Source organism: Eucalyptus grandis, chromosome 10 (genome assembly GCF_016545825.1).
Source record: "Eucalyptus grandis isolate ANBG69807.140 chromosome 10, ASM1654582v1, whole genome shotgun sequence".
Lineage (NCBI taxonomy): Eukaryota > Viridiplantae > Streptophyta > Magnoliopsida > Myrtales > Myrtaceae > Eucalyptus > Eucalyptus grandis.
The window spans coordinates 28,509,332-28,520,208 of NC_052621.1; the positions used below are offsets into that span (position 1 = coordinate 28,509,332).

At 42.8% G+C, this 10,877-nt stretch overlaps 3 protein-coding genes across 3 annotated transcripts; 1 reads left to right on the forward strand and 2 right to left on the reverse strand.

Moving 5' to 3' along the window:
• Nucleotides 1-6: 6 nt before the first annotated feature.
• On the forward strand, nucleotides 7-2,620 carry LOC104422611 (universal stress protein A-like protein). Its single transcript, XM_010034983.2, has 4 exons — nucleotides 7-269; nucleotides 1,720-1,841; nucleotides 1,928-2,046; nucleotides 2,310-2,620. Exons 1-4 carry the CDS (start codon nucleotides 92-94, stop codon nucleotides 2,416-2,418), a joined length of 528 nt encoding a protein of 175 aa, XP_010033285.2. The 5' UTR covers nucleotides 7-91; the 3' UTR covers nucleotides 2,419-2,620.
• Nucleotides 2,621-2,685: 65 nt separating this feature from the next.
• Nucleotides 2,686-3,569, reverse strand: LOC104422612 (50S ribosomal protein L12, chloroplastic-like). The gene has a single exon (XM_010034984.3). It carries the CDS (start codon nucleotides 3,477-3,479, stop codon nucleotides 2,901-2,903), a length of 579 nt encoding a protein of 192 aa, XP_010033286.2. The 5' UTR covers nucleotides 3,480-3,569; the 3' UTR covers nucleotides 2,686-2,900.
• A 1,380-nt stretch (nucleotides 3,570-4,949) lies between these two features.
• On the reverse strand, nucleotides 4,950-9,652 carry LOC104422613 (monodehydroascorbate reductase 4, peroxisomal). The gene is made up of 7 exons (XM_010034985.3): nucleotides 9,374-9,652; nucleotides 8,620-8,671; nucleotides 7,345-7,425; nucleotides 7,065-7,183; nucleotides 6,467-6,686; nucleotides 6,052-6,170; nucleotides 4,950-5,941 (listed from the first exon to the last, which is right to left on the reverse strand). Exons 1-7 carry the CDS (start codon nucleotides 9,491-9,493, stop codon nucleotides 5,210-5,212), a joined length of 1,443 nt encoding a protein of 480 aa, XP_010033287.2. The 5' UTR covers nucleotides 9,494-9,652; the 3' UTR covers nucleotides 4,950-5,209.
• Nucleotides 9,653-10,877: the final 1,225 nt, after the last annotated feature.

Genomic DNA, 10,877 nt, shown 5'->3' on the forward strand with positions numbered 1-10,877 from the left:
AGAGCAGACGCGGGGGGCGTAGCTTCTAGTTCCGACTGGAGAAAGACGAAGATCGATCGTCGCGCGCAGAGAGAGAGAGAAGGAGAGAGAGATGGAGGGGGAGCCGACGAGGGTGATGATGGGAGTGAACGAATCGACGATCAAGGGGTACCCGCACGCGTCGATAAGCAGCCGGGGAGCCTTCGAGTGGACTCTCCAGAAGATCGTCCGCTCCAACACCTCCGGCTTCAAGCTCCTCTTCCTCCACGTCCAGGTCCCCGACGAAGACGGTCCTCTCTCTCTCTCTCTCTCTCTCTCTCTCTAGCTTTTTGCGTTTGCGCTTCTTGTTGTCGTTCGATCGGAGGAGATGTGATCGGTGTTAGTTTCGTCGATGGGCGCCGAGCATTCCTGTTAGTATCGATGTACGGTCGGTTTCCGTGTCGCATTTGCGTCAGGAATAGAGATATTCGCGCGGTTTTCACCGTCCGACGATAACCGAATCCGTGGCCTGTTGGTTGATTAGTTTTGTGTGAGAACTGAATGTGGATGCTCTCTCTCTCTCGGTTTTGGTGTGCATTGAGAGGTTTTTGGCGTACCTATCGTTGGCGGTGTGATTGGCGGAAAATCGATGCTGTGGATGGCAGGAAGATGTGGAGAAGAGCTTGAGAACGATCAAATCGATTAGAACTAGGCTGTGTTGTAAAAGAAGTCGGGAAATGGAAGAGGATTGAGTGTGCTGCGCGCGTCATATATGGTATATAGGTACTCTTCCCTTTGCCTAGTCCGAGTTTTGGCGACTGCAGACCTCGGATATTTTGCAGCCGCTTGAAAATCTTGTTCTAGTTCTGTTCTCATAGTAAATCAGCAATGGTGATTGATGTTCTCTCTTTCCCCTGCACGAAAAGAAGTTGAGATACTTGAGAATAGGCCTCTTGTTTAATTAACCAAGCCTTGTGTTTGAATAGGCTGGTGAGGATGAGTTGCAGGAAGGGAGAGGGATGACATGGATCTTTAGATCTGTTGCCACCGCCTGTCATCAAAGCTACTCTTTTACTTAAAAGAAGTTTCCGAAGGGAGGGGTGGGATTTTGGTGTTTAGGAAGAAGCCCATGCTGAATGAGAGAGATGCGGCATGTTGTACATGGCACTTCATCCTTCTCTGGATTTCGATGGAATGCTCTGACTGATTTATTGTGATATGTGTCATGTTGTGACCAAAAACACGGTAGAAGTGCATAGTCATCTGTATTTGTCTCTCCCATCTCTTATTCTGTAAAAAGAAGAAAGAGACTTGAGGCATGAGCCGTTGTATTTAGCTCTGCAGTTTTAATTTACAGAATGTGAAACTTGAGTTATTAATTCTTGGCCTCAAAGGGAAAGCCCTTGAAACATTTGATCACATATGTGCTGTGAGAGTGAAGCTGGACCGGGTGTCCAGGCTCAGAACTCTTGCATATTGGTTCTGGAGAGTATTATCTACCTTTAGAATGCTGAGTGATTAGATAAACAAAATCATTCCCAGCCAACAGGTTTTGTAATCGTTTCTATAAGAAGTACTTCACAGAACGATCAATGTGGGGTTTTTGCTTGTCAGACTCTGGGTGGCAAGTGGCATTTATATATGTATGGCAATAAGTCAGTTGTGCCTTTTGATTCAACAATTCTTGTTGCCTAGGCTAATTGTTTGGGGAAATCCTGCATCCTCACTGATATATGGCCTCTCACTTTGCCTTTGCCATAGGTTTTGATGACATGGATAGTATATATGCATCTCCGGACGATTTTAAGAGCTTGAAACAGAAGGATAAGGCGAGAGGAATTCATCTACTGGAGTGCTTTGTCAACAGATGTCATGAAATCGGGGTATTGGAGATTTTTCTCCTCTCTTTTTCCTGAAAGACATTGCCAACAATAGTATTCACCATTTCCTTATGATGTGTTCATGTTAGGTACAATGTGAAGCATGGATCAAGAAAGGAGATCCAAAAGAGGTCATCTGTCATGAGGTGAAGCGAGTTAGGCCTGATTTACTTGTTGTGGGAAGCAGGGGTCTTGGCCCTTTCCAAAGGTATATCGAGCTCTTTTCTGTATTCTGCTTTCAGATGAACATCTCATAAATCGAGAGCCTGCCCCCGTGGAGTCTCCTTCAAGACAGCTTGATCTTCCTCTCATGACCTCATCATTGACTTGCTGGCTGAGTGGAAGTTCTCTTACTAGTTGTCACATCTCGCATGTTGATACATCTCTATCGTCTGTTTAGAGTTAGCTAATGTCATGCATATTTCTGGAAACACCTCATTGCCTGATCTTGTCGTGCACATAACATCACAGGGTATTTGTCGGCACCGTCAGTGAATTTTGCATGAAGCATGCTGAGTGCCCTGTCATAACCATCAAAAGGCCCGCAGATGAAGCTCCTCAGGACCCTGTTGACGACTGATTGATTTCCATTTTGTGGATGACCAATTTTATCATGTTAATAGATTGGTCGTTGATTCTCGGCTGGAGACTTTGGGCCATGATTCGAGGATGTATCTCAGTTTGCAAATCATATGTCGTTCGTGTGTGGCTTTTGGCATTTGAATCCTGAACTTCATTTTCTGTGATTTTTGATTGATCAATTCCTCTGCAATTTTGTCAAATCAAATGTTGTTGTCGTGTGTATTGCATCGAAAGAAATCCCAAGACCAAAAAGATCAATCCAAACGAACGGTAAAAGAGAAAAGAATTTGAAGATTCGCACAAGTGAAATTCCTCATTACAAATGCAAATACAACATCAGCTCAGGCCCCCCATGAACAATCATTTCCTTCCCACTATAACTACACTAAACCCTCTCACCAAATCACACTTCGATTTAAACCCTAAAAGACCATCGCTTCCTATCGGCTCTGTATCAATCGCCTCGAATTGGGTCCTTCCCTAAACAATGGCGACCTTCGCACCGGCCTCCTCGAGCTGCTTCTTCGCGTCCTCCGCCTCGTCCTTGGACACTCCCTCCTTGAACTTCTTCGGCAGCCCCTCGATCAGCTCCTTGGCCTCCTTGAGCGCCAGGCTCGTCTGCGCCCTCACCGCCTTGATCACCGCTATCCTCACGGAGCTCGGCACGTCCTCTATCACCACGTCGAACTCCGTCTTCTCCTCCACGGCCGCCGCCGCCGCGTCGCCCCCGGCCCCCGGCGCCACGGCCACCGCCGCCGGGGCGAACGCGGCCGCGGACACGCCCAGCTTGTCCTGCAGGTAGTCCACGAGGGCGCGGGCCTCCGCGAGGGTGAGGTCGGAGATCTCGTCGCCGAGCTTCCCGATCTTCTCGGGGGCCTCGACGGCGGCGACGGGGCGGACGGCGGTTGTGGGGCGGCGCGCCAGGCGGGTGATCGGGGAGGGCCGGAGGGGGAATTGGAGGGCGGAGGGCTGGGCTCTGAGGGAGCGAGCGGAGGAGAGGGGCGCGGGGTGAGCGGACGGAGAGCGGGAGGCGAGCGTGGAGAGAGCCGTTGCTGCCATTGTCGCGCTAGAGAGAGAGAGAGAGAGAGAGAGAGAGAGGAGCGAGAGCGGAGAGGAAGAGGAGGAAGGAAGGAAGAAGAAGAAGAAGACGATAGGATAAGACTGGGAGAGAACACGAAGGAGAGGAGCGAGAGTAGAGTAAGACCACCGTACGCGATGGGCTTTTTTGTTTGGACGGAACTGCCCTCGCGACTTGACAAATATTACTGCGTGGTGATGCGGCGTTAGGGTGTGGTGAAGAACTCATCCATCCATCCGGGCTTTATAAACAGTTAAGCACACGTTACTCGGTAAATGTTAGGAAGAAAGGAAAAAAAAGGCCCACGATCGAATTCTCATTCGTCATTAAAAATTATTTTAGTTAAGTTGTCGATATTTGATATTTCCGACGAATTTTGTTCTTCAATTTTCATTATTTTATCTTTTCTATTCTTCTTTTCCGGAGAGTTGATTTTCTAATTTGTTTGATTTAGATCATCAATCATATACCTATTACTCGTTCTGTCACTTTAATATAGCAATACAACGAATGCTAACTAGGGGCAAATGTGAATAATGAATTCAACCTCACAATGACAAAATATGAGAAAGCATTATTAGGTTGGGGGAGAGGGGCGCATGAAGGTAGCTACAGTATTCTATTCTCACCATCGACAAGAGGGTCGGGACCGTTACATGCGCATTTACGAGATCTTGGACCCTTGTCATTGAGGACGATGACTGATGATGGAGATGGATGTCAAGGGTAACAATAGATAATAAATTCCTTATTTAAATCATGTTAGTCGTATCATTTTGAATCCCATTAATCAGCAACTCAGCGAGATTGCTCTTAAACTCATATATGTGCATATAGGGTCTTTGGGAAATCATATGATGTTTTGATGTGAGCAATCGATTCCGTGGGTTATGTGTTAGTGCACGTAAAATTGATATAGAAACTTGCTACCTAGGAGATGATGTAAAATACCCTGTCCTTGTGTAAGAAACGATGCGAGATGGGAAATAAGAAACCGAAGGGTATTCTTGAATCTACGTCTTCTTAGGAAGCATCGCGAGACACGTTCGAGTGTTCACTTACCCTCGCAAAATCCCAGAAAGAGAGTTGTTAACTCCTCCCAGGTGAACCAGCGAGCGTGATAAAACCGGACATGAGCTCGGTTAGTGACTTGGTACGCACGAAACCCGTGACCTTGCAGAACTCACTACTTCAGTACTTCGAATAACTGTTTGTGAGGTACCCTGCTCAAATCTCATCGACTCCCATCATAAAAATAACCCGAAATCAAATCACAGCCATGCATTCGTTCGATCAGACAGGATTCAACCCCGGACTAATAGAATCGTAGAACCATACATGAGGACCGAGCGAGCAACTGTGCATAGAGAGAAATCAACACAGATTTCACCATATCCCTGTCCTGCATATGCTAGGGCGGGTGTATTCTAGCAATAAATATCGCAACATTATGCTCATCAAACTAGACCCGCGATATCAGATGCTCAAAGTCGTAAACTGAAATCACATTAAGGATAATAGTTTACAACCCTTATGTGCATATCTGCTCTTGTACTCCACAGTGTAAAACAAAGCAGCTTCATTTTTCTCTCTTTGGGCTGGGACTGATTGCATCTAGTTGAGTAAATTGAGTATCCTACTCTATCAATTGCTACAACAGGGGTATCGATTCATGAGTAACTCACAAGAGCTGAGATGATAAATTAGGTCCTCACCACCTTCGACGTCTCCTCCCATACCAGTACGCAAATGCAGCAACTGCTGTGGCCACCAGCACGCCAACTGTTGCATGACAAACATAGACTGGTTTCTCCAAAACAACAGTGGAAGCGGAACTACTAATTTCCATAGGAGGCGAAGGGGATGGTTTTTGACTAACAGCCAATGCAAAGCCCAGACCCTGAGTTTCCAGCATGGCCAAGTCATCGATCACAGGCTGGAGCCTGGTGGCATTGGCTATGGTCTCGTACTCTTCCTTGGTGCCACCTTCGAGAAATGAACCCACCAAGTGGCCTTTGTGAACCCAGTACGCACCAAATTTACCTCCTGTGAAATCACCGAAATGGATGACTTCCCCTACATTGTCCCCATAGAACTGCCACGATAATGCAAAGACTCTAGAGTAGAAGAATGGGAGGTAATCAAATTCCCCGGTTTTTTCTGGGTCCATTATTGCAGCAACGGCATGTCGTGCTGATTTTCGTGCTGAATCAACATGCTCAAGCCTACGATTTTCTCTAATTAATTTGACTGGAAATGTGGCAACATCTCCAACAGCATACACTGACTCATAGCTTGCTTGCAGCCGTCCATTGGCTTTGATACCACCCTTCTCCAATGTGAGCTGTCCTTCAAACAGGGTCGTGTTTGGACGAATTCCAATCCCAACCACAACCATGTCTGCAGGTAGCCGACTACCATCCCTAAGAATAACAGCTGTGACCTGCTCAACAAGTAGACTAGACTCGTGTAAGTGGCCAGTGGAAAGCGATTGTGGAGGCTAAGTCAAAACTCTCTATCCATAAGAAGAGAAGGGAGGAAGAAAAGTGTCACCTTTTTATTGGAATCAATCTCAAATGATGACAGTACCGTTCCTTTAACGAACTTCACTCCTTTGGACACATAATATTGCTCATAGAAACTTGCGATTTTGGGTGTAAATAAGCGGGCCACTGCAAGAAATATGTATTGATCAGACTTTCAGAAGAATATCTAGTCCGATGAAAAGTAGAAAATGGTAATAAAGGAAAACTAAGATTGTGCAAAGTTTATTAGATACTTTTGTCGTCAGCAAGCTGTGCAGTAATTGCCTTTTCAATTTTAAGAGGACTGACATGCCCATGCTGTGATTGCTAAAGAATAACCCCTCAAAATGGACAAGTGCAGAAAATGCATAACTTGTACATCCACTCAACTTGTGTCGATTCTGCTCTGCCAAACAACTATTTCGATCTCTGAAAATACTTACTGAATTGTGCTTCAGGAAAAACCATTGTCACGTTTATTTTGTTGATCACAAGTGATGCTGCACATTCCATTCCTATGTAACCACCACCAATGACAACAGCATTGCCACCGGTGCATGATTGCATCACATCAACAAGTCTATTTGCATCAGCTAAATCCCTTAGATAGCATACATTTTCAGCATCTGATCCAGTCACTCCAAATTCTTCAAGCCTTAAAGCCTACATTAACATACAGAAAACTGTTAAAGCAAGAAAATATAAGGAAAATATTTTACATTTTGTCCTTGTATCTAAACATTTTTTTCAATACATCCATGTACTTATAATTTGTCTAATCAGGTCCCTGTACTTTCACGAATTTTCCAATCAAAATCCTCCAACACCAAATCCAGCCAGAGCAAAAAACTAGCCCCTGAAATGTGAAGGTATATTTCGTGGCATGAGACTTTCCCTAGAAAATGACCAAAGGCAATGCCAGTTACACAGACAAGTTTAACATTGCTTGTCCACAAAACCCAAGCTCTGTGTTATAATCTCTTTTCAACGCTTTTAACCACGGTAGACGTTTAAAACTTCTGAAAAAAACACTTCCAGTACCCGTGCACCTGTCGCAATGATAAGAATTTTATAGCTTATCGTCTCTCCAGTAGCTGTCAATAGTGTCTTCCGCTTCACATCAGCAGACTTAACACGAGTTCCAAGCACCAACTCAATTCCTGGGAACAGAAGTTCCAGAAGTTCATTAACTAAGTGAGAAAGAAGGCCTCTAGAAACTATGAAAAAAATGACGAATATGTTGAACACAGATCTGCTCCACATGAAAAGGAAATGCTGGCTTTTGCAGAACTGAAAGGGCCAAATTGTATGAAAACCTTACCGTGTTCTTTGTACCACTTAGGAGTTAGTCTTTCTTCATTTGCACCAACACAAGTGTGGAATGATGGAAGCCGTGCAGGAACTGCATGTCGCAACAAATTTCAGAGATGAATGAAACCAAGATAAACCACTAAGATGGGTGAGAAATGTGGATGGCTTCCTCTAGTTAGAATCAAGTAGGTCCGGACCCAACTTATCTCAAATGATGTCCATAAGAAATCTAAACAAAGCCAATCAAGAAACAAAGAGGAATCAAAGGAAAAGGGCACCCAGGAAGAACGACCTTCTTTTGGGTTTTTCCTACATATAGTCGCTAAATTGCAGCCCGAAATCTAGCATCACCGTACCACTTTGCTATGATTGATCTGTAATCAATTTACTGGTACAGTTGACTGCTCTTTAAATATTAGTAGTATTATCCTTATGTTAATTGGTTAGATCTACCACACAAAAATCCAGCTGTTGATGTAAAACACCAGAATAGTGCAAGGATGGAAAGGAAGGATTTGGCATGGAAAAGACATGTTTCAAATGAGGGCTCAATTACACAAGTAGCATTAAGCGAATGAGTAATTTGCATTTAAATATTAGTAGTATTATCCTTATGTTAATTGGTTAGATCTACCACACGAAAATCCAGCTGTTGATGTAAAACACCAGAATAGTGCAAGGATGGAAAGGAAGGATTTGGCATGGAAAAGACATGTTTCAAATGAGGGCTCAATTACACAAGTAGCATTAAGCGAATGAGTAATTTGCATTTAAATATTAGTAGTATTATCCTTATGTTAATTGGTTAGATCTACCACACAAAAATCCAGCTGTTGATGTAAAACACCAGAATAGTGCAAGGATGGAAAGGAAGGATTTGGCATGGAAAAGACATGTTTCAAATGAGGGCTCAATTACACAAGTAGCATTAAGCGAATGAGTAATTTGCATTTAAATATTAGTAGTATTATCCTTATGTTAATTGGTTAGATCTACCACACAAAAATCCAGCTGTTGATGTAAAACACCAGAATAGTGCAAGGATGGAAAGGAAGGATTTGGCATGGAAAAGACATGTTTCAAATGAGGGCTCAATTACACAAGTAGCATTAAGCGAATGAGTAATTTGCATTTATTATTAGAGACCCTTCATAGTTCACAAGCTCACTCAATGACTTTTATAGATTTATCCTGATCAGTATTACAAATCTAAGTGCATATCTAAACAAGATGATTCAATGGTACAGTCAATGCTCTAGTAGTAAAGGAAGGACAGAATTTACACCTTCAGATAACAAATAGCCTTTGCTTAATGCAGGTCTCTCGTATGGCGCGACCTGGAAGAAGAGTTAGGAAATTGTGATGCAATTCCAAGGGAAAGGATAGAGAAGTATCAAACAGACAACCGCAAAGGCACACCACTTTACATTTTTGCAATGGGGATGAAGTACATTAATGTACAGAGTACCGACAAGTGCTAAGATTTTCATTAAGGACCCATTCTCGCCTTAGGCCAGCATTGATGCATAAACTCGACGATGCCGTAAATGCTACACGTTAAACTGCAAAGCCTCTTTCAAATTCCACAACAATCAAGCCGAACCACACAAAAGATGCTAATTTGAACCGCTACCAATTCAATCCAACAATCGTCCGAATGTACTTAGCGTCGAGAAGGGGATTCAAATGCTGAAAGAAAAAAAAAATGAAGGTTGCGATACGCAATGGTTCATAAGTCAGCTATCTCATCTAAAAACAGCAATCACATAAAAACCTCCCGCTAGTCAAGCCAATCAGCGAGTCGCGACGGACAGAGATGCTTCTTTCCAGCTAACCCAATTCGCCAAACGAGTCAAGTTCCCGAATTTAACCGAATCCCGAGTATAAGGACCGACTCCGACTCAAATTTGAGCTGACCAGCAAACGACCCACGAGCAGAAATCACGAAGCGATCGCGAAACGGAAGCTTCCAAGAGCACAAGTCGCCAAATTGAGCAGAGACATCTAGAGAGAGAGAGAGAGAGAGAAAGAGATTGTACAGGCTCTTCGGAGATGATGCAGAGTTCACCGGGGGAGACGCCGCGCTTGGCGAATTCGAGGGCGGCGTAGCCGGCCGCGACGCCGCCTCCGAGGATGACGTACACGAACGCTCTTCCCATCTTCAACTCTCGCAGCAGAGCGAGAGCGAGATGCAGAGAGAGAGAGAGAGAGATGTAGAGAGAGAGGGAGAGGGTATGCTTGGTCTGCACACAATACCGGGAAGAAGAAAGAAGGAAAGGAGACTCTTTTTAATTTTGCAAGGAGGACATCATTCGTTTCCCCCTTGCAAGAAGTAGTTCTCTTGTACGAGACCACTCCCTCAAATTAAGATTTCTGTTAAAAAAAAAAAAAAAAAAAAAAAGACAGAGAGATTTGTGTCATTCAATGCATTGCTTTTTTTTTTTTTTTTTTTAATGAGTTTCGATATTGGAAAGTATTAATATTTGAAAATTTCCAACATGTTTTTGGGGTTTTTCCTTTGAAGATTTTGCTTTTTTCTTTCAATGGATGGTGTTGATTGCATATAAAATTCCTTTGCATCATAAAACGAAGGCGGTTGAATAATTTTTAACTATTTTAGTCCATGTCACCGATATATAAGATGAACTTAGAATTCTGCCTTTCTTATAATTTTGTCAAAAAAGAGAGGATATTCCTGTAAAGTAACACAACAAAACCAATAATTTATAAATCGATCATTTACTAATTTCCATATTTGAAAAGTTTCATGCATGTGCAACGTGCGAATATGCCATGAGTTATCATTGTTATTGTTTTTGCATGCATTGATGATAAGTAGATACAAATAAAAAGACTTATGACATTATGTATCAACATTTTCAAGATTTTATATCATTTAAGTAAATTGAACTGGTGCTAATTGTGAGACAGACATAATCATGAGGACTTTCTTGAGCTCAAGTTGAGAATTTGCATAGCAATCGGTGAATGGCTCATAATTTTTTATTAAGAAGGAGTTACAGAACTCTATAATATCATTTGGAAAAGTTACATTTCTGGGTATCGTGCAGTATTCCAATAGAAAACTCGTCGGCCTCGAAACCTATCATTTGCATGGGTTTCAGGCCACTCTTTTTATTTTAAGTGTATTTCTACATTATTTTAACCACTTTAGTTATCGTCCGAATTCCTTTCTTGCTTAGGGTTATCTTGGGGTTGTCTAAAGGCTGCAAAGTATTGCATTTTTCAGACAACTTTTCATCGCTAACTCTAGAATATATCGACAGAGATTTTCTTCGTAAGGGAATTTTGCGGCTATGTGCATATTGCTAATCGAATAATTCACGCCTTTTTTTCTCTTTATCGTTCTTGTAAAATATTCATATAAATAAAGTTGTTCATATATATATATATTATCGTAGTGACAATTGCTATTATGAAATGCTAGTTGTCTGTTATGGATAAGGTGGAGACGATCGATGAAGATGGAGCTTGGATGGAAGAAGGGATGGGAAGAAGATAATATGTCAGAGCCAAGGATTG